General features: G+C 40.9%; 1 protein-coding gene across 2 annotated transcripts in view; it reads left to right on the top strand.

Moving 5' to 3' along the window:
- Window positions 1–24,092, top strand: part of TPC1 (two-pore channel 1) — a 78,283-nt gene that overhangs the window by 25,095 nt on the left and 29,096 nt on the right. Inside the window, exons 10-14 of one of the 2 annotated variants that reach the window (XM_077373639.1) lie at window positions 8,678–8,739; window positions 12,235–12,307; window positions 14,100–14,165; window positions 14,334–14,477; window positions 15,310–15,367. In XM_077373639.1, the coding sequence (XP_077229754.1) occupies window positions 8,678–8,739; window positions 12,235–12,307; window positions 14,100–14,165; window positions 14,334–14,477; window positions 15,310–15,367 (403 nt within the window). The remainder of the gene's footprint in view (window positions 1–8,677; window positions 8,740–12,234; window positions 12,308–14,099; window positions 14,166–14,333; window positions 14,478–15,309; window positions 15,368–24,092) is intronic. The other variant, XM_077373641.1, reaches the window with a different exon arrangement.

Below are 24,092 nucleotides of genomic sequence, written 5' to 3'. Positions count from 1 at the left end.
CATTTGGATTGTCCCTAGAGCAACTCATATTGGCAACAGGCTGATAAAGGGAGTGTTGAGAGAAAGAATTAGAGAAGAGAGTGAGTTAGAGAGATGATCTCCCCCTCACTAATATATTTATTAATAATGGAAAAGCATAATTACATCTATGCCCTCAGGCTTATTACATATATCCAACTATATCCAACACTCCCCCTCAAGATATTGTACATTCCTAGCTTGCTACAAATATCATTCAACTTTGACTTAGGCAAGGGTTTTGTAAATATGTTAGCTAATTGGTCTACAGATCGAGTAAAAGAAACCTGTATCTCTCATTTATGAATTTTTTGACGAATAAAGTGGCAATCCACCTCTATATGCTTGGTTCTCTCATGGAAAATATGATTGGTGGCTATGTGAATTGCAGCTTTATTATCACAATAAAGCTGAGCTGAAGAAGAACAAGGAAAACCAATCTCCGCCATGAGGGAACGTAACCAAAGGAGCTCCCCACTAGTATAGGACATAGCTCGATATTCTGCCTCAGCACTTGACTTCGAAACAACTTCTGGCTTTTTACTTTTCCAAGACACCAGATTGCCCCCAACAAATGTACAATAGCCAGTGGTTGATCTCCTATCTGCTGGAGATCCTGTCCAATCTGCATCACAATAACCTTCTATTCTGACATGTCAATTTTTCTTGAATAGTAGTCCTTTCCTTGGTGCTCCTTTCAAATAACGGAGAATCTGAACTACTGCCGCCCAGTGAGAAGTACGAGGAGCACTCATGAACTGACTGACTACTCCAACCGCATAGGAGATATCTGGGCGAGTAACTGTAAGATATATGAGCTTGCCAACTAGTCGTCTATATCTGCCAGGGTCTTCCAACAGATCTCCTTCCTCTGGAATAAGCTTCACACTAGGATCCATAGGCACAGATATAGGCTTTACTCCAAGATTTTCTGTTTCTTCCAGTAGGTCTAACACATACTTTCTCTGTGATAGAGATATTCCTTGAGAAGAATAGGCCACCTCTATCCCTAGAAAGTATCTAAGTCGGCCCAAATCCTTTGTAGCAAACTATGTCTGTAAGAAACTCTTCAACCTTTGAATTCCTCTTGAGTTGTTTCCTGTAATAATGATGTCATCAACACACACAATCAGAAGGATGCACCCTGCAGAGGATTTATGACTGAATACTGAATGGTCTACTGCACACTGTCTAAGACCAAAGCGAATAACGGCCTCACTAAATCGACCAAACCATGCTCTTGGAGACTGTTTCAAGCCATATTAGGATTTCTTAAGGCGACAAACAGAGGAGGACATCTCCCCCTGAGCAGCATACCCTGGAGGCTGCTCCATGTAAACTTCCTCCTGTAGATCGCCATGTAGAAAGGCATTCTTCACATCAAGTTGATGCAGAGGCCAACCATGATTAGCTGCCATGGATAAGATGACACGAACTGAAGGAATCTTGGCTACAGGGGAGAAAGTCTCATAATAGTCAACCCCAAAGGTCTGAGTGTACCCCTTAGCAACCAGACGAGCTTTCAACCGTTCAACCTTTCCATCAGGTAAATACTTAATGGAGAAGACCCAACGACAACCAACTGGTCGAGTCCCAGCTGGAAGAGAAACAAGTCCCCATGTTTGGTTGGATCGAAGTGCCCCCATTTCCAGATCCATAGCAGCTCGCCAGCCAGGATGTTCAAGACCTCCTGTAATGATTTTGGTAACTCTACAGAGGACAAGGAAGAAACAAAGGCTTGAAAAGAAGGCGGTAGTCTATCATAAGAAACAAACTGAGAAATATGATGGGCTGTAGAATGAGACCTAGTACGAGAAGCAATGGGAGAATTATAAGTAATGGCAGATGATGGTAAAGAAGATACCTTAGTAGGCATGAGTGGGACCTCGACTGTAGCAGACGATGGATGATGAGAAGGAGGTGGAGGCCTCGTCTTCTGCACTTGTCGCTGATATTCTTTTGTAACGGGTGGGCGAACCACTGGAGCTGAAGAAAAGGGTGCCGGTTCTGAGTGTGGAACAGGCTGGAGTGATACCTGTACAGGGTTAGCAAGCGAAGGAAGAAACAAGGGTACCTCATCCGGGATGGAACTAGGAGCATGAGGAGTCGAAGGCCCAAAAAAAGGTTTCGATTCAAAGAATGTTACGTCGCCGGAGACAAACCATTGTCGTAAATGAGGACTATAGCAGCGATAACCTTTCTGAGTCCTAGAATAACTTAGAAAGACAACGCTCTGAACGAGGATCGAGTTTGTCCCTACTAGGTCCAAGAAGGTGAACGAAATAGACACACCCAAAGATGCGAGGGAGGAGAGGAAACGGCTCCTGTTGAGGATACAACAGACGAAAAGGAGAGGAACCACAGAGGACAGAAGATGAGAGACGATTTGCAAGAAAACATGACGTCAACTCGGCCTCTCCCTAAAAAGATTTAGGGACTCGCATTTGAAACAAGAGCGTGTGAGTAACTTCAAGTAGGTATCTCAATTTTCTTTCTGCGACGTGTAGGCACACGAAGATTGATGAATAATTCCATGACCTGTAAGATAATCCTCAAAACCATGTGTAGAAGAGAAATATTCGCCAGCATTATCAGTACGGAGACATTTGATATTGCAATTAAACTGGTTATTTATTTCAACATGAAATTTCTGAAAAGCACTGAAGACCTGGGAGCGGTCTTTCAACAAATAGATCCATGTCATACTTGAATAATCATCAATAAAAACAACGAAATACATAAAACCATTATTGGATGCGACCCTAGAGGGCCCCCATACATCAGAATGAACTAAACTAAAAGGACTATCGACACGACTGAGGACTCGGGAAGGAAAGGACACCCGGTGATGCTTCTCAAGTTCACACGACTCGCACTGGAATGTAGAAATAGAAGATGGAACATAAGACGTCTGCTGAAGGTGCTGAAGGAACGGATGACCAAGATGGCAGTGCCACTGAAATGCATCGACGGATGTATGCAGGACTGTAGGAGAACGACTGCAGTAAAGGCGGTAGAGACCATCCACCTCACCAAGGTTTTAAATCTTGGTTTCGGTACGAAATCTTGTAAAAATTTCACCGAAATTTCCGAAACGTTTCACCGAAATTTCCGAACTTTCACCGAAATTTTACCGAAACAAAACGTTTCGGCCGAAATTTCCGAAACGTTTCGGCGAAGTTTGGTACTTTTCCGACTCACTGTGAATTTCGTTTCGTTTTCCACCGAAACCGAAATATTTCTACCGAAACGAAACGTTTCGGCCGAAATTTAAAACCATGCACCTCACTACCCGATCCAATCGTCTTCCTAGTCGAAAGATCCTGAAAAACACAATACGATGGATAAAATGAGATGGAGCACTGAAGATTTTTCGTTAATTGGCTAACAGACAATAAGCTAAAAGGAGAGTTTGGAACACATAAAACAGATGATAAAGAAATATTAGGTGAAGGACAAATTGTGCCAATACCAGTGATGGGGGAACTGGACCTATCAGCAAGAGTAATGATCTGAGTTCCTGTCGGAATGAAATGAAAAGAAGCAAGCTGAGAATAGTTACCAGTAATGTGATTGGAGGCTCCCGAGTCAATAATCCAGGACGCGGAGCTAGAAGTAAGGTCGTGGGTGAGATACCTGGCTGAGCAAACCCAGCAGTATGATGGGAGGCATTCTGCCTGAACCGCTGCAGCTCCTCATAATCTAATCTCGTGAATGTGAAAGGTTCATCAGCAGAAATAGAGACAGGCAAAGAAGTCGCACTGTCAGACGGACCAGTCACAATGAGATGAGCTGACCGGCCTGTGCGAAGCTCTGGATGTAGTGTGTAGCATGTCTCAATCTGGTGGCCATCCCTATGACAATGAGTACAATAAGGAGGACCACTGCCAGCACCAACCCTGCCACCTCCAAGGCCACGACCACGAGCCCGAGTAGAGTAGCCACCTACTCTAGGTGGTCGAGACCCATCGGAACTGTCAGAAGAAACTAGAGCTGCACTCTCAGACGGAAGGCTGGGAGATGGATCATCAAGACACTGCTGTGCTCGTAAATAAGTCTCCCGTAATGAGGGAATAGTGCCCGAGCCAAGGACCTGCTGACAGAAGGAAGCAAACTCAGGGCCTAAGCTCTCAAGATAGTGAACAACCTGGATCTGCTCTCGCTGGCGGTGAAGAACATTGATATCAGACGTGAGGAGTAAGTAGATGTCAAGCTGCTGACATAAGGACAAAAACTGGCCATAATGAGTCTCCAGGGACAGATCACCACGGCGAAGACGCATCCACTCAGAGTAAGTAGAGCAAATACATCGGAGATTCTCAACCCCAGAGTAAGTGTCAGCGGTATGATCCCAAATCTCCTTCGTAGTGGGAAGGAGAATCATCGTGGATGAATGACAGGCTTCATGCTCTGCCATAGAAGACTGCGAATCAAGGCATCTTCCATTTCCCAATGGGTGAAGGACGGGTCCGTACGTGGAGGGGGGTCCTGACGAAGAAAATTGACCTTACCTCTCCCAAGGAGATAGGTCTCAATTGCAACTTTCCAGGGAAGGTAGTAGTTCCATCAAACTTGGCAATATTCAACTGTGGGTATGAACCCTCCACAGGTGCCAAGGTAGGGTGAGACGATGAAGAAGGAACCGACGGTGTGGTAGAAGCATGAGTCTCAGTGGTCATGCCAAGAGATGGATCAACGATGACAGGAGGTTCCATCAAGACAACAAAAATCAAGAAACAAAGAAACCACAACCAAGGGCTCCAACGAGGAGACGTAGAGAAGATGAATAAGAACTAACTAATCCATCAGGAAGCTCAGTGGCGGAGCCAGGAATTTACACTTGGGGGGGCCGGACTAATTTACACTTGGCTGCATTGGTCATTGGGGGGGCCATGACCACTAAACTACCTAAAGCATGCATGCACATCCATGCAACATAAAAGGAGTTTTGCAAGTCATGGGGGGGGCCATGGCCCCTCTCATGCTATATGTGCCTCCGCCCCTGAGGAAGCTCATAGAAAAAGCGCACAAGAAAGGACCAAGTGCATAGAGAGACCCATATAGAGACTAGGAAGATGCCGAAGACGTAGTAAGAACTAAGAAGAGAGAAATCTAACACATTAAAGAAAGAGGGTAAGAAACAAGGCTTTTAACAAAGAAATCCAAACACTGCTTGGGTTTTCAGGGGGGCGTGAGTGGGTTTGAGGGGGGGGGGGGAGGCAAAAAGCTGGACTGCTTGGGTTTTCAGGGGGGCGAGTGGGTTTTAGGGGGGGCAAAAAGATGAAATCTGTTTTGGATATGGGGAAGGTTAGGGTTAGGTTTAGGGCGTGGGAGAGATGAAGATGAGAATGAGGAAGGGGTTAAGGAGAGATAAAGATGAGGATGAGGATGAGGAAAGGGGTTAGGGTTAGGGTTGAGGAATGGAGAAGATGGAGGCTAAGGGGTTTCCTTAGGGATAAACACCCTAGGGCTCTGATACCATATTGAGAGAAAGAATTAGAGAAGAGAAAGTGAGTTAGAGAGATGATCTCCCCCTCACTAATATATTTATTAATAATGGAGAAGCATAATTACATCTATGCCCTCAGGCTTATTACATATATCCAACTATATCTAACTGGGAGGTTGATTTGCTACCCTTCCTAGAAAGTCTCGCAACGCCAGTTTAGATGGAGCAGCGAGAACATGGTGCGAAAGAAGCCGGTGGGGAAATTTCAGCTTGTCTATGGGAAAGCATCTGCACCCACACTCGCATGGTTCCGAAAAGGTAATGAAGTTCTTATCACTTCAAGGTGTTAGTTAACTTTTCTGTGGGGAAAGAATATGATGATAAAGTTTAGTGGGATGTGGGACCCATGGATGCTTTCCGTATTCTACTTTGCAGACAATGGTTGTAGGATCCATGGTTTCAAATTTCGGTTTTGGAATGCGTTTCGGTCCTCATCGAAACCAAAATTTGTGCCGAAATTTCGCAATTTCGACTGAAATCCAAGGCAATTTCGGCTGAAATTTCGGGGAAATATTAAATGATTATATAAAATCTAGGTTTTTGGGTGAAATCCCTTAAATTTTGGATGAAATTTCGGGTTAAACAAAATTTCAAAATTTCGGCCGAAATAAACGACCATTTCGTGTATATGCGATTTTGGTTTCGTTCTCGACCGAAACCTGAAATTTCGAAATTTCGGATTTTTGTCGAAATTTAAAACCATGGTAGGATCTTGATATGACCCACCAAACTACATCTAACACCTGCTTCTTCTAGTGGAAACAACAGTAGTTAACGTTGTATCCAATAAAGGAAGAAATCTAATTGCTGCTAAAGCAGGCACACTTACTTTTGACATGCCAATTTGGGGATGAAAGGAGATGGGTGTTATTTTGCGCTGGCAGTAGTGCCACTAGAGAGCGTGAAGAAAACAGCAAGGAGCGCCCGCATGAAATTGTTGAGCTGCTTAAAATTTATATGGAGTTACTGTAGAACTGGCCAACGAATTTCCACCCATAAGGTCCATTCATCATGCTATTGATTTGGTGCTGGGAGCTTCGTTACCAAACCAAGAAGCATACTGTAGGCCTCCCATGCATGGTTGGAGATTAGAAGATAGGTGGACCTTTTACGTAGGGGCTCATTGCTTGAGAGTAAAAGCCCGTGTGTTGTAAAGTATTGACTTCACTCACGCCCAAGAAGGATGGCTCATGGAGGCTGTGTGGACAGTCGTGTGATAAACAAGTTCATCATCAAATATAAGTTCCCTATTACTCAATTGGAGGATTTGTTGGACATACACGCAAGCTCTGTGGTATTCTTCAAAATCAACCTACAGATATGTTATCACCAGATCAGATATGTTATCACCAGATCTGTATTCAACCTGAGTACACTTGGAGGATATGTTGGACATGCACTTGGAGATGATATGTTGGACATGCACGCAAGCTCTGTGAATTCTATTCGTCACTTCGAGGTAGCTATTGTGGATTTTATATGACATGATGCTTTTCTGATGTGGATTCTTTTATAATTATTTTTCTCGTCATAGAGCAATGGATCCTACTTCACAGGGTAGCTGTTGTTCTTTATCGTGGTGGAGTGGAATCTTAAAGGGATCAACCATCATGTCATTCGAGGAAAGGCTTTCTAGTGGAAAAAATGAAATTGTTTCTTGCTTTATCCAAGAAACAAATTAAAAATATGCCAACTAAAGGTGTTTTCAAAGTTATAAGACTTGACTGTCCCACAGGCTTTTGATGTACGAAATTCCAATATCAGCATTTGGGGAATAATAGAGCCTACTAGTTAGTACTACAGTTACTTGTATTAGTCATGTAATATAACGCTTGCTTCCAACCTCATATTCCAATCCGGTGCATAATTTCCAATATATAAATTGTGGGACCAACTTAATCCCTTACTATTGCTTAAATCTGATAATTGCCATTTACTTCAGGGAAAAAGATGTGATGATACCAAATTTTAACCAAGTTGTAATAATTTTCTGAACTTAAATATTAATATTAAGTTGGTCTTGAGTTTGTCCTAACTTCCTCAATTTGACACCAAACATATCTCTAGTCTTGGTATTTTTGTAACTAATGGTTAACCAAGTTGTGATGCTAGTTTTTAGAGTTTAATAACTTTCTTGGTCTCTTGACTTGGGGCTAGAAATCATATTCTTCTGGAATAAATATCTACCACTCTTCATCCATTAGAACCCTCTACATTTCATTCTTCTATATATAGGTGTTTTTCCGTTTCCATATTAATTGCAGTCTTATGTTTGTGTGGGGTTAATCTACACTATATATTGAATGGATGGTTTTCCATTTCCATATTGATTGCAGTCTTAATGTGGGGTCATACTACACTATATATATATATATATATATATATATATATATATAGAGAGAGAGAGAGAGAGAGAGAGAGAGAGAGAGAGAGAGAGAGAGAGAAAACGGTTCCTACACATATGTGTAGATAAGTTATCTACACACTAGCTTAAAATACAGTGGGGGCCACATTATTTGGGTGATCCAAACCATTCATTTTTAAGGCCCTCACATAGATAGGGTGTCCACAAAAAATCAGATCCGTAGGATCATCCTAACCATTCGAACTATGGAGGTAAAAAATGGACTAATTTGTAAAGGTTTAAAGACATCCATTTTACCTCCACAAATCGTAGGGTTGGGATGATCCTATGGATCTGATTTTTTGTAGACACCCTATCTATGTGAGGGCCTTTAAAATGGATGGCTTGGATCACCCAAACAATGTGGGCCCCCACTGTATTTTAAGCTAGTGTGTAGAGAACTCTCTACACATATGTGTAGGAACCGTTTTCTCATATATATATATATATATATACGAGCAATGATAGATACAAGGGAGCCCTTTTTTGGCTCTTTATGCAAGGGCTCCCTTGTATCTATCATTCCTCTCTCTCTCTCTCTCTCTCTCTCTATATATATATATATATATATATATATATATATATATATACGAGCAATGATAGATATAAGGGAACCCTTTTTTGGCTCTTTATGCAAGGGCTCCCTTGTATCTATCATTCCTCTCTCTCTCTCTCTCTCTATATATATATATATATATATATATATTGAATGTAATGAAATAAACTTGTGTTTTGTGTGTGAACAGAAGCGTGGGTATCTTGACAAAGAACAATGTATTCGTCTTTTTGAGGAGTTGAATAAGTACAGGTAACGACAACCTTATTTCTATCATTTCCAAACTGAAAATATCTATGGCAATCTCAATAGCTTCAATTCTTTTGTTTTTTTGGTTTCCCATCATATGATTTGCCGGTCCATCTAAATGCATATATATGTCATTCCTTAAGTCGAAGCAATATTGCTTGTGACTCTTTATTCCCATCAATTTTAAGGACTCTTTTTATCCATCATATTCAAAGTAAAGGTTTTATTCATTAGACTTGATGGAGCAACCAACAAACTTAAGTTGTTCATCTATATAAACAGTCATCATGCATAAAACTAATCTAATCATGTAATCCAGAAATATATATACAGCCATCATCTAATTTATCCTTTTGAGGGCTGTGTTCTGTTTGGTCCAAAGTATTGATTGCGTTTCTAATATTTTGTTTGTGAGTGTCTCACATCTTTAGGTAAAGCTAGAGGTATTATTTTGCAGGTTAAAGATGAAGATAAGAAGAGAAAACTTCACAAGAGATGAATAGACTAATGATATTGTAGGCAATCGGGGAATAAAATATGATGACGCCTTTTGCAAATATTTGCAAATGATGTGAATAGGAATGAATGGCTGGATGTGGAAGGGATATAATCTTTCCTGCTAGTTATCCAGGTCTTCTACTGTTTAACTCAAGGTTGCCAGAGCGGGAAGTGGGAAGCGAGAAGCGAAGACTCTCAGGAAGGTGGGAAGCAGGAAGCGTGAAGGGTTCGAGAATATTTTTTAAAAGTTAAATATTTAAAAATTAAAAAAAATAAAAAAGTACTAAAAAAATATAAGAAATAATTATATGAACCAAATATTTAAAAAATTACCTTTTATTAAAAGATCCAACCTTTACTTAAAGGAAAATCACTCTCAGCTGAAATGCCTGTGTTGACCAGTGCCTGACAAGAAGAAAATTTTTTAGAAATCAAATTATGAGATTTATTTTACTAGGCTTTTGAGATTTAATAATGTTTCGACATGATAGAATTTATGAATTTTTAAATTTGGAAAAATACCCCATTGTTTGGAAGTTAAGATTTTGACCCGACCATTTTTTTTTCGAATTTTGTACTAGAACTGGAAAGTTGACTTTTTATCATTTTAGATTTGGGTCTTGAAACTATTTTTAATAGATTCAAATGGGGGTTATTCCCTTATTTACATGTAAATCTTAAAATGACTTTACATGAATCTTAAGTACTTAAAATGACTTTATATGTAAATACTAAGAAGAGGAAGTGAAGAGGACTAGCAAGAGACAAGGAGGGTAGATAGGAAACACGCTTCCCATAGAGTGGGATACGCATTTCCCATAGAGTGGGAATCGTATTTCCCACCTTTCCGAAACGGGATTCCCAAAAATCGGGGAGTCGAGAAGATTCCCGTTTCCGAATCGATTTTTGGGGAATCGAGATTCCCTATTCTGAGTAGAGATTCCTGCTTCCTTGGTTTAACCAAACATCTCTTCGCCATTTGATTAAATAGTTAAAAAAATAGAAGAAAATGTCAAGATAATGAAATAAATCACATGTGAGTAGTCTGTGCAGTCATGGCACAATATTCTATTAACCTATCTCTTTGGTGAATAGAAATGACCAAAATTTCCCTAAAACATGATTCAATGACCATTCACTCCTATACTCAATAAGTAAAATATATTTTCACTAGCTTACTTTCTCAAACTTTCCCTCAAGTTGGAGCATAAATGTCAATCACCTGTGGTTTTCTATGTTGCATTGGTGTGGATATGAGTGTTGGTATCTGATGTGGGTACCGTGTCAAATGTGACAAACCTCAAGAAATTGGCGTCATATTTCCACGCAAGTGGAGGGGAATTCAATAATTTTGTAAATACTTCTTATCACATGCAATTCATGTAAATATTATTATCTAATTAATGCATACTGATATATGATATCACTAATACACTTACAAATTTGGTTTTGATATACATTTTGGTTTCGCGATGAATTTCGGTGGGGATGGAAATAGAAACATTTTGGTCGTTTCGTATCAGTTTTGGTGGAATTTTAAACCATGTGTGGAGCTACTTTTTGTGGGTTGCTTTGGATTATTGTGCGGAGCTACTTTGTATGGGTTACTTTGGATTATTGTACAGCCTTCATTAGGGCGATTGTGCGCTATTTTGTATCCTTTTGTGTAGACTGTGGTGCAGCTCTTGTGTGGATTTCTATGAACACGCTTGCTTTGTAGCTGGATAGCAACTTCGTGTGTGAAGTGGTGTAGTCTTCGTGTTAATTGTTGCCTCTGACTGTTGCTCTGTGTGAATTGTTGTTCCAGGGGACTGTCTTCAACTAGGGTGCAGTTTTCATGTGGACTGCATACTTGGTGTGGACTGTTGCTCCTTGTCAAATGGTGTTCTGAGTGGACTGTCTTGAACTGTTGTGCAGTTTTCATGTGGAGTGCATACTTGGTGTGAAATGCTGAGCAAGCTTGTATGAATCGAGGTGGTAGTTTGTGTGGATTCCTTGCCATTGTGTTTCTATTTATTGATCAAGGGTTGAAGAATATCATTGTGCTCATGAGCATAGGTGATTCTAATGGTGGGTGTTGCTGAGAGTCAGGGGAAGGCTGTGGCAATGGTAGAAGCATAATTTCAAAACTCACATCATCTTTGACTCGCCCTAGTTGACTCCTTTTTACCTTGGCCACGTTTTTGTTTGAGTCCGTATTTTGCCCTACAAAGTCAATCAAAACTCCTTTGACTCTTCTGAGTACTCGACTGCATTAACCGAGTACTTGGCCGCGTCATGCTGATTTGACTAGGTTTTGCTTTGGCCACATTTTGACATGCATCTGCATTTTTAAACACTAGGTAGTAGACGTGTAGAATACCATGTTATGGATCGAACACTGTGCAAGTTGATGTTGCTGAAGAGTCTAATGGAAGATGTGCGCTTTATTGTTGGCAAGCACATTGAAGTGGATTATCAGTGTGTTCATGAGGTCACAAGTGAGCTAATATCTATCTGTTAGTGTTTTTCAGAAGATCAGCTAGTAGATGTGTTTACAGAGACTCTTGATCGAGTTCAGTTTGGTAATACGTGTTTAAAGTTGGCCTTGATGGCAACTATGCTCCAACATGAGAGGGAGTGTTAAGAGTTTAGGTTGATCTGTAATTTTGTTTTGGTGTAACTCTGTTACTTAACTTTATGTTTATTTACATTAGTAGGATGAGCATTTTATGTAATTAGTAGAACTTTACATCTATATAAGTGTTCGTGGGGTTGGAGTTAGGCTTTCTATAACCTCCCACAAATTGTGTCCTCTGATTCTGTTCTTTCTCTCTTTTCCCTTATCAAGTGCCTGTGGATGGATTAATAGAAGCTCCACATATACATAAATTTTGAACTTCATGTTCTAGCACGTACTACTGTCCTTTCATATTCTTAATTGTGTTTGACCTGTTATGGTTCTAGTGACACTCTTCTCTTTACTAGTATACATTTGACAGAGTACTGTATCTTTCTCAGGTCTTTGCCAAAAATTTCAAGGGATGATTTTGATGTTATATTTGATGAGCTTGATGATAGTGGTGATTTCAAGGTAAATTCCATTTTAGAGCTTCTGTGGTTCGAATTTTTTGAGTGAATATTCCATTTTGTCAACGACACATCTACCAATGATTCATTTATCCATTTTGTTTAGCTAAGCACTCTAGCACTTTACCTACCATAAAATGCTACTATCATTTTATATACAATATAATATATACCCTCTTGATTTTTTTTCTGTAAATTCATTTTTTAACCTAGATTATTTTGACTAGCTTCTAAATGATTTATAATTCATTGTCCCTGATTACAAATACAAATGCAAAAAATACACATGCATGTGTAAAAACCTCTACATGTGTTTGCACTTTGCTGATAGTGACTACTAGAGTGTACACATCACATGCATTTAACAGATATAAATAGAAGAGAGGTTTGTTAGTATTTGTAGCCTAGGAGTTATGAACGTATAGAAAGAAGGGAGGTTTATATTTGTATCCTGGGAGTTTTGAACGTCTACATTTATGAAACATATAAACATCTACATTTATTTGTAGCCTGAGAGTTATGATCTCGACATTGTTAATTAAGTGCATATGGTGCTTGGGTGAGGAGATGTCTTGTCTTTGGAGGAGGTGATGGCGCTTGGGTGAGGAAATATCTTGTCTTTGGAGGAGGTGATTGTAGGGAAGTATGGGGTGGCTGGTATTTTGGTGATTTTTTTCGCTGCACTGGGAAGGCAGTGCGGAGAGGCGTTACGTGGGATTTGGATGGTTTTTAGCCTAGATGTAGATTTCGCGAAGGTTTTGGGGGTCGGATTAAATAATGCATGACATTTGATGCATTGTTAGCTCACCTTCTTCATGAGAATTTTCTAAAGGATTCATTAGCCGACCCCAACTAGTTTGGGACACAGGCTTAGTTGAGTTGAGTTGAGTTTATTTGATGCATTGTTAGGTGGTTGAAGATAGAGCTTCTTCTATTTTTTGATGTGGCATCCACAAAATGCGTGTGGGAGGTAGTTAGATGGGTTGATGTTAAGATTAAGTGGGTCATTGCATTCTTTCATCAATTCTTTGATAGGGATGTGGATGCAATTGTGGCATTTTGGAGGTTGTTTATGTTTGACAGAGGACCCCATATCACACAACATGGATGAGTTGTTCAAATGGGTTCTTCTTGGTTATATCTTTTTTGGCTGCTATTTGGAAGTCTTGGGCATTCGGTGTCAGCTAGGAGGTTGTGGAAGATGGGTCTCTACCTTGATTAGTTCCTTTTTTGTGGGACAACTAGCCGGGATACAATTCTTACTATCTGTCATATGCAACAGCATCATAGGTTCATCATTATCCTTTGCTACATATGTGGGGTGGAGGATATAGTTGGCCATTTATTTATCCATCGTAGATTTGTCACAGGGATATGGAAGTATGGTCTTGACCTTTTTAAGGTGAGTTGGGGATTTCCCCAATCATATTAGTGACTTTATTGAGAGTTGGGTGCATGCTAGAGGGACAGGACACTTTGGAGAGTGGCTCTTTCAACTTCTCTTTTGCTTGTGAGGAAGGAGGAGAATAGTTGACTTTATAAAGGAAATTCTAGACCTTCTTATGCTATTTTCCTGAAGATTTTTACTATGTGTAGTGGGCTACTTGTACGAAGGAGTTGACTGATGAAGGGTTTTTACCATGATGCATTCCTGTAACTCTTGCATCCTTTAATGCTTTAAAGTTCTAGATTTCCTAATCAGTGATATTTGCTAGACTTTGTGGTAATTTTTTAAATTATACTGATGATTCTTTTACTGTGATCAAACTTCTGAGAGTCATTTGTTTCAATTACAGATTAATTTGGATGAATTTGCCGACCTTTGCAATGCTATTGCTCTCAGATTCCAAAAGGAGCCATCCGTATGACAAGTTTCTGTGCCATTAAATGCATGACTGCATCTAGCTTTAGGCTGTCTCTGTATCGCATCTTGAAAATATATTTCCTTTTTTTTGTGATGAAGATCTGTCCATTACAAATGATGAAGATTTACATATTACAGGTCTCTGATACTGCACATTTTTTCGCAGCCGTCATGGTTCGAGAAATGCCCATCATTTTATCATTCATCTCCAATTGAAAAGTTGAAAGCCTTTGTGCGGAGCTCCACATTTGGATACATCATAACTTTTGTACTCTTGCTCAATCTAGTTGCTGTTATTATTGAAACGACGGTATGATTGCAAGGGATAATGTAGATACAGCCTTGGTTCTTCACCTGCTTACTATTAGGCTGAACATTATTCAATGTAGAATCCTCAACTAATGTCTCTATGGAAATAGGTATTACTAATATAGTGTTATCGACATGCCATTACTAAATACCAATGGACGATTTTTACTCCCTGGATCCTGGACTGTGTCTGCTGAATAAAAAACATTACAAAGAATGGATGTCTGTGCCACTAACTGGTCTTGGGCGAAAAAACCGATAACTTGAAGGAAAAGTTTGTAATACTGTACATGCATCATTTTATGCCTATAATGTTTATATATCGACTGATTTAACCACTTCTCTTCTTATCTTTTTTTTTTTTTCGCTGGAGTTCTTAACCTAATGGCCGTTTGAGCTCTTACATTTATTGAAGATGTTTTTCCTCTACCATTTTGTCTTTAAGGGCACTCAGTTGACTCAACAAACAGCTTATCTTACATGATTTGATTGTCTCTGTTTGGAACTTATTTATGACTTTTAAATTTAATACATTTGAGATTGAAAATATACTGCTTTCATATGGAATAGAAATGTTGAATGTCTAACATTTCACGAATTCTATTTTTGGCTGGCTCATTCACATACTATTTCTTGAAACATTATCTTTTGGGTTATTAACGCTATCAAATTACTGTGATCTTTCTTTTGCCCTTCGGGTTTGTAATGTTCATCCAAGCATTATATCTTCCAATAATTTGGTGGCCCAATTAATACTGTTTATCCATTTCTACCTTATCATGCTTCAATTTTCCCACATGAATATGCTTTGGATGTTGTTTTTGGGTTTACAGCTTGATATAGAGAATAGTTCTGCTCAGACGATTTGGCAAAAGGTTGAGTTTTTCTTTGGTAAGGATTAGATGGATCCCTACTCTCGCCTAGCATTTCTTTGTGCTACTCTGGATTGTTTTCCCTTGGTTCTAGTTTAGGACTTTATTTAATTTTTATCATCCATTAATTTTGTTTTTCCAGTTGCTACCTAATGTTTCATTGTCCTATTGTGTGGAAACCGCTTTATATTTATTCTTTAGATTTTGGAGAGACGTTTTCTCTTATTGTCGGCCTCATGATTTTGATATTGTCACTAAATTCATTCTCAGTTTTTTTATAGACGATCTCAAAAATTAAGGCACATCTCCCTCAGACTTGATCACCGTAGATAGAAGTAGCTTGATAATGATATCCAAAGAGAGAAACAATTGGAGCAGCTCCCAATAAGTCAGAATGTATTTCTACAAGAGTACGTTTTGAATAACACAATTTCTTGACGTCCAGACAGACTGGGAAATGAAGGAAACAAGCTACACATAACTGAGTCCAGTGTGAATATGGAAGAGCGGTGACATCTTCTTTATTTGGACTAGCTCTAGACTAGAAAGCTTTGGCAACATTTTCTTCTATTTTAAGAACATAGAATCCTTAATATGTAAGACGGCCTCCATCATCTTCCTATACTTCAAGTCATGAACAACACGGTATCCTGGCAAGAAAGGTTGCGTTGGCATTGTGCTTCTTGGTCAAATTATTGATGAATGAGAGGTTTGACGGAAAGCAGGGTATACGAAGAACTAATGAAAGAAAGAGCGGATATGACTTGAAATTCCTCTATTATTGTAATGGAAGCTATCAAACCATTGGCCAATCTAACCAACGAGAACCAATAAAATCAGCTCTCAACAAACAAATTATTATTCTTTCTAGTCATGATTTCTTGAACCCAAAATTTATCTAGAAACACAGGCCAACAACTTAAATTTTATTAATATTAGAGAGAAAATACAAGAGGAGGACATGTCGCCTTGCCTCAACGCCCAAAGAAAAATTAAAGAATCAACTAAATCGAATACTAGGAATGCCCAATAAATAAGGAATGCCCAATAAATAGCATCTTATAGCCCTCCTAGCACATCCAGGGAGATCCTTCCATCTCCAAAAAGTATTATTTCTTCTCAAAACGCAAACATGGTTGCCAAGAGCATCTGTTATTTAATTGCCTCCTCTGTACTGGTGAGAGAACCGAGGTTTAATGTCAAAGATTAGGTCCAAAAGATCCTGTCAATAGTAGCTAATAAACCAAGGTGGCTCTTATTCGAGCTAACCATATCTATCGAAACCTTACTATCACCTTCCACTAAAGCCTCTGTGAACCCTAAGACCTTACAATATCTAAGGCCTTCTAAAATGCCTCTCATTTCATCCTGCAAGTTAATATCATCCTCAGAAAAATGGGAGAAAGCAAAGATGAGCTTAGCCTTATGATCTCTAAAGATATCGTCACTCAGAGATACCAGGATTGCCTTTAGAAGCACCATCCGTATTCAACTTTATCTTCAAGCTTCTATGTCCCAGACAAGAAACAGTAAGGATTGCTAGTCATATGATTAATAGCTCTTCAATCTATATTCATAAGGAGTCTTTGGCATTTGGCCTTGGTTGCAACATTGTGGCTGGCATGTAAGGAGAGGAATAGGAAGATCTTTGATGCTTCGTTTGGTTGCCGGAATTTTTTTGGTTCTTGGGACTTTTGTGGAATTTCCGTAGGAAACCCACGTTTGGTTGCTGAAAGAACATATTTGTCCTTTTTGAGTTCCTTCTTCTCCGGTGAGTTCCTTCTCTGGCGAAATCAAGTTGTGGCTTCGTGTTAAGATTAATCTGAGGAAGAATCTATAGATAAATCTATGAATGCCCTGGGATTTGGCGGCCGCGGTGATCTTCTTCTCTGGCGATTGATGGGTGGCTGGTAAGAGCTTCGGAGAGTTTCAGAGTTGGGTGGAATTGGAGTGGGAGTCCTTCTTAGGCTAGCCGTTGTAGCTTGGTCACCTTCCCTAGTTCTATCTATTTCAGCCTCGAACTCTTCCCTCTCCGACCCTGTTACTAAAGTTTCTGATGTAGAGGTTTCTACCTTGTACACGTAGGGCTCATCGTATTCCTCTTATGTTTCTTCTGCTTCTTCTACTTCTGTATCTTCCGTTTCTTCTTCGGTGTCATTTTCCGTCTCTGTGTCATCGTGGGTATCGGAATCAGAGTCTAGTGGATTAATCCTGTCTAGTGACCTGCACATTTTTCTGATACGAGGAGTATTTTGTGTGGCTTGTTCTCTATGAGTGGAGCCAATAGAGTCCCTCTGTGGGCTTCAGTTGGTGTAAGAGGAGCAGTGGGTGTTCGACCTCGGTGGGCTGGTGGGGCGAACTTGACTCCTCTAGGGGATTGGAGGAGTCTTGCAGAAGGAGGAAACTCTGTTGCTACAGGAGCCAATATGATACCGCTTGGCCCTGTATCTGATGTTGGGATGGGAAATAGGACCCAAAGAGATGCTGGGGCGGATTGGTTTCCAGTGAAAAGCAAATTTGGAAGAAGAGTTGAAAGTGTTTCCAGAAGAAGAAAGGAAGGGGCTCTGGGAGACTGGAGGTGTTGTAAATTTGCTTTTAGAAACTTCAGAAAGAGGGTCTGATGCTGGAAATGCAACAAGTTTTGGTCGAGTTTGGATTTCAATTTCCCAGTACAAACAGAAGTGATGGAGAGAATGGTGCCTGGTTCTATTCCAATAGAGGTTGATGTAGGGAGATCTAGAGTGGAGAAAATCCTTCCTGCTACTTCGGAAAATATAGCATTCAATATCGAAGTGGTCCCTTTGAAGTCTATTAGCAATGCAGATCTAGGCTTATGGGGGAAGATGAGGGAGGGATGGGCCGGAGATTTGGAGGCGATGGAGGCCTGACTTTCTCGAATTAGTAGTTTTGGGGTAGAGGTAGTGGTTTATAAAATTGCAAAGTTGGAAATTCAAATCTCCATTCCCTCGGGCATTAACAGATTTCAATTAAATAGGGATTGGAACCTTGCTGTTAAGTCTCCTCTTGAAGAACTTTTGTTGTGGGATGCAAAATTTCCTAAGGAAGGGAATCCATACTGGTGGAAGATAGAAGGAGTTCCGCCCGAAGCTTGGTGCCCAGACAACTTTCGTCGAATAGGGGGAAAAATTGGTAAGGTGATGGAGGTAGACTCGTCTTGCTTCGCAGGGAATGGTTATAAGGCGGGGAGAATGCTGATTTTGTCCGATGGTATTCCTGGTAAAGAGCTCTCTATTCAAAGTTCTATTGATGGGGCTCTCAGGTGGATTCTAGCTTCAAGAGAAAGAGATGAAGAAGAAAAGATCGCTATAAAAGACTTTGAATTTTCTGGGGCTGAAAAATTGGGTCGGAATGAAGAGAGGTGGGTCTCCTTTCTATCTGATATTGAAGGGGTTTATGCAGATGAAGCAGGTGAAAATCCATTTAATGGGGATATGGAAGTATTCAATGCCATTCAAGAAGCAACTCCCTCGACGGTTGAGCTGGAGATCACCGAAAGGGAGGTAGGGGAGGTGGAACCGGCGGACATTTGGAATCAAGACTATCGTGCGCTGCATGGGGTGCAGGATAGTGGTGCTACAGCTGGCGGAAGTTTTGAAATTCAAAAATCCGGTTCCCCAGAAGTCTACAGATGGCGGAGTGTGTGTGGTCCTGTCAGTGACGTCTCTTCAGGGGAGGGGCCCACTCTTCTGGTAAACAGCTTTTACGATATTATCTTTGCCTTATCCCCAACGACTAGTCGGGATGCATCTCGAGGCACGGGATATGAGGTGTCATTAGTGGGCCCTCTCGATATTTCTGGAAGCGTAGATATTTCATCAGTAGGCCCTCTAGATATTTCATCTGTGGGCCCTAGAAGCCCAGAGGAGCCTAGGGCCTCTTTTTCTCCGGTCGCTTTCGATGGGCTTTGGTCTCATCCGGAGTGTGCAAGTGGGCCTGATATTCTCTCTCCTTTTGCCTTAGAAAAAGGTTCGAGCCCTTCCCAGTCTTTTATTCATTATAGAATCCGGGATCGAACCTATGGATCTCCAGCAGATTATTTGCAGCTTGCAGTATGTGGGGAGGATTTCTCATATGGTACTCCTTCTTCCTTGAAGGGATCCATGGCTCAATGGTGTTTTCATGACATAATTCTAGCGGGTGTTTTTCGAACCAGATTGAACTTTGAGATAGAAGAGGCGCTTGAGGGGGAAGGAGCGAGGGGGAGTAGTCTGGTGGAGAAAAGATGCGAGATCAGAATTTCAAATTTTATTCTTCCTGTTGGAAGTTCATTCCTTCTTTGCTTTTTGGGTTACAACAAGGTGTTGATTGATTACAGTGGTCTTGGCGGGCTGGTGAATTGTTTCTCTGGCTGCGATAGGGAGCATCCTCTTCGATTTCTAGTAAGGATTTCGCTTGGAAGATTCTCTCATCTCTCCTCCATGAGGTTGTGTAGCAAGGCGGTGTCCTTTTTACTGCCTTTCGTTTCAGAGCTTTCTCCTGTTTTTTCTGAGAGCGTTTTTGGGTCGGGCTCTCATAAGGATGTTGTTGATCTGATGGTTGATCACACCTTGCAAATTAGTAATAAACTGGGCTTAGTTTTTTCGGGACGTGAAGAGGAGTACAGATCTAGCATCAAGGAGGCTGAGCTCAGGGAGGCTGGGGGTGTTACAAGTTCAAATACCCATTCTGAAGCAAATTTGAAAAGGAAGGAAAGAGAGCTGTTAAGATTAAAATCTAATATCAATTATGATTCAGGGTCGCTCGGTAAGGGCCCTAGCACAAAGAAAAAAGGGAGAGCCTTCGGTGTTAGGGCCGGGAAGATTACCTCTGTTTAAGGTTTTTAATGAAGATCTTATCTTGGAATATTAATGGTTTGGGCTCCCAGGAGAAAAGAATCCAAAATTAAAGAATTGCTTAAAATTTGGAGGCCTGAAGTTGTGTGCCTTCGGGAAACCAAGTTGGTGCACATTAGCAGAATAGACATGAGAAGCATGGGGTTAAAAAATGAGTGGGATTTTGCTTTCTTAGCTTCTAAAGGAGCTTCGGGGGGCATTCTGGTGGCTTGGGATAAGGTTAAATGGGTCATTAAGGATGTTGGTGTGGAGCTTTTTCTCTCTCCATAGCTCTCCGAAAGAAGAATGATAATTCCGATTGGTTATTCTCTGGAGTCTACAGTCCTACATTATCAGCTGACAAGAGTCTTTTTTGTGAGGAATTGGCAAAGATGAGAGCTCTCTGCTCTTACCCATGGTGCATCGAGGGAGATTTCAATGAAATTTTAGAAATAGGGGATAGGTTGGGGTGCCAGCGAGTCAATCCATGTATGAGGGATTTTTCTGACTTCATTGCGATCAATGAGTTGGTGGATCTGCCGTTGGGCGGTGCATCTTTCACTTGGACCAGAGGATCGGACAGGAGCAGGCTCGACAGATTCTTACTTTCGGGAGACTGGTTGGCAATAATTCCGGAGGTCTATCAGAAAGCTCTAGCTCATTCAGTTTCTGATCATTGCCCTATTCTCTTAGATCCTAAAATGGAGTCGTGGGGTCCGGCTCCTTTTAGATTTGAGTTAGCATGGTTGGAAGATACCCTTATAGAGGAAAGATTAGTACGGTGGTGGTCTGAATGTGACTTTGAAGGACCAGCTGATGTAATCATTGGCAAAAAATTAAGATTCCTTAAGTCAAAATTAAAAGCGTGGGCTAAGGAGAAGAAAGAGCTTGACCATGGCAGGAAGCGGATCCTGGAGGATAGAATGCTGGAGCTAAATGCCTTAAAAGAGTGTGGATTGTCTTCGGAAGAAGACTATGAGGAACGAGGAAGGTTAAGCCAAGAACATAAAGGGCTGCTGCTGCATGAAGAAATTTCTTGGCGTAAAAAATCTAGAGTCAAGTGGTTGTCAAAGGGCGACAAAAACACAGCCTACTTCCATGCCATGGCTAGCGCCCGAAGGAGAAGAAATATAATTGAATCTTTAGTGGTGGAGGGGGTCTGTGTGACGGACAAGGAGAAGATTATTGTGGAAATTCTTGATTTTTTCAAGTCTTTGTACTCAACTGATGGGTTGCTTCATCCAATTCCTCAAGAGATTCCGTTTGACAGTTTAAGCTTGGAGGAGTCTGCTAGGCTGGAAATTCCTTTCTCTGAGGAGGAAATTATGAAAGCATTGTTCTCTTTAGCGAAAGACAAAGCTCCTGGACCAGATGGGTTCTGTCTGGCCTTTTTTCAACTATGTTGGGAAGCTGTTAAAACCGACTTACTAAAATTTTTCCATGAATTTTTTGAGGGAGTAGTTCTCGACAAAGGCACAGGCGCCACTTTTGTTTCCCCAATTCCAAAGATAGAAGGGGCGTAAAAAATTTTGGATTTTCGTCCGATTAGTTTGGTGGGTAGCCTGTACAGAGTTCTTGCTAAGGTTTTGGCGGATCGCCTCAACCACATTATTTCGGACTGTCAAAGCGCTTTTATAAGTAACAGACAAATTCTCAATTGCTCATTGATTGCTAATGAAGCTATCGATTATTACAGAAGGAATGGGGAAGGAGGGATTCTTTGCAAGCTCGATATGGAGAAGGCCTATGACAGGGTGGACTGGAGCTTTAGATTATCTGATGGGTCGAATGGGCTTTGGTGATCGATGGAGATGGTGGATCAGAAATTGTTTGGCGTCCGCTTGGTTCTCTGTTCTGATCAACGGCTTTGCTAAAGGATTTTTCAAATCGACTAGAGGTTTGAGGCAGGGGGACCCATTGTCTCCTTTTCTTTTTGTGATTGTAGCAGAATCCCTTTGCAGATTGATGAAGAAAGGAAGTGAGTTGGGTCTCTTTGAAGGGTTTCTAATAGGCAACAATAGGGTAGAAGTATCGATACTTTTATTTGCGGACGATACTCTCCTGTTTTGCTCTCCGGTTGTTTCCCATATTTTAAATCTTAAAGCAATCTTAAGGTGTTATGAGATGGTCTCGGGCTAAAGATCTAATTTTGCGAAATCCAGGCTGTATGCGATCAACGTTCCCGAGTGTGAAGCTTCCTCCTTTACAGGTATCCTAGGTTGTGCCTAAGATTTTCTACCTGCCTCTTATCCAGGCCTTCCGCTAGGAGTGAGAAGACCGAACAAAAATTTATGGATCCCATTATTCACAGAATTGAGCGGAATTGGACACCTGGAAGCGCAATTTGGTATCCAAAGGCGGTAGGCTGGTTCTCATAAAGGCAGCTTTATCAAATATTTCGATATATTTTCTTTCTCTTTTTAAATGTCCTGTGAGTGTAGCTTAGAGAATTGAGCAAATCCAGAGAAGATTTTTGTGGGGAGGATCGAGTTCTTCAAAAGGGATTCCTTTGGTTAAATGGAGTGCGGTGTGTCTCCCTATAAAAAAATGGAGGATTGGGTCTTAGGAGGGTAAAAGGTTTTAACAATGCTCTGTTGGGAAAGTGGGTATGGAGTTTGGCAAAGAATAGTCTTCTTTGTGGGTTAGAGTTATTGGAAGTAAGTATGGGTTTACGAAAGGAAACCGGTGCTCTGCTGACCATTATAAATTCAAAAGTGTATCGGTGTGGAGGGATATTTTGAAGGTGGAGGTTCTTTTTACGAAAGGCATTCGTTTCAAGGTCTATGTAGGGGATAGGATTCGTTTTTGGCTGGATCCTTGGTGCTCGGCTGTGCCTCTCAAGGAGCTTTTTCCAGAGTTATTTTTGGTGTCTTCTCAGAAAGGGGCATGGGTCAAGGACTGCTTCGAAAGAGTGAACGCGAAAGTGGTTTGGACTCCCAAGTTTAGAAGAGCCTTTTTTGATAGAGAATTAAATTATCTTCAAGGATTCTTGTCTTTGATAGAAGCTTGCTATATCAAGAAATCGGGAGCAGATAGCCGAGTATGGACTTGGTGCCCTTATGGCTTCTTTTCAGTTAAAACCTTTTACCATCACATGATTTTTAGTGAAGCGGAGCCTCTTTCTTCCTCAATATGAAAGTTCTTTTGTCCGCCGAGAGTTGCTTTCTTCGGGTGGTCTGTTTGCAGTGGACATATTCAGACAATGGATTTTTTGAGGAAGCGTGGAATGTGGCTGGTGGATCACTGTCCTCTCTGCTTATCTGATGAGGAAACAATTGATCACCTTTTCATCCATTGCAAGGTAGCAAGAGACATTTGGGGTCTCATTTTCGCTCGTTTTGGGGTCTGTTGGGTCCCATCCAAAACTATGGCTGACTTCATTAGGAGTTGGGAGTGGAATCCTCGGAGAAAGAAAGGCAGGACTCTCTGGAAGATGTGCCTTGTGGCTACCTGGTGGTTCTTGTGGAAAGAGAGGAATGCGCGAGTTTTTGAAGGAGAGGCTAGGTCACCTTATTGGATTTATGTAAAGCTGATAGCTACTGTAATATCCTGGGCTAGGAGCCTCCCTTTGTTTCGTTTTGTTTCAGCTTTTGACCTTTGGGAAGGATGGGCGACCATTTGCAAGGAAGGGGTCAGCAAAGAGAAAATCATCCAATCTTGGCATCCTCCTTCAGATGGGCTAATGAAGCTTAACTTCGATGGTTCGTCTCTTGGTAATCCTGGAGAAGCAGGAATTGGGGTTTTATGTAGAAATAACAAGGGGGAAGTTCTTTGGGCTTACTCGGGGCCTATTGGAGTAGCAGACTCAAATGAAGCAGAGGTAAGAGCTGTTCATAGTGGGTTCAAGTATTTGGATAGTTCGGTTTTTGAAAAAATCATTGTGGAAGGGGATTCCTTAAATGTAATTCGCAG

This window comes from Tasmannia lanceolata, unplaced genomic scaffold, assembly GCF_043159265.1.
Source record: "Tasmannia lanceolata isolate RefF3 unplaced genomic scaffold, GAP_Taslan_0.1 ptg000037l, whole genome shotgun sequence".
In the NCBI taxonomy this organism is placed as follows: domain Eukaryota; kingdom Viridiplantae; phylum Streptophyta; class Magnoliopsida; order Canellales; family Winteraceae; genus Tasmannia; species Tasmannia lanceolata.
Note: the sequence above shows the minus strand (reverse complement) of the source record. Positions and strands in the feature narration are given on the sequence as shown.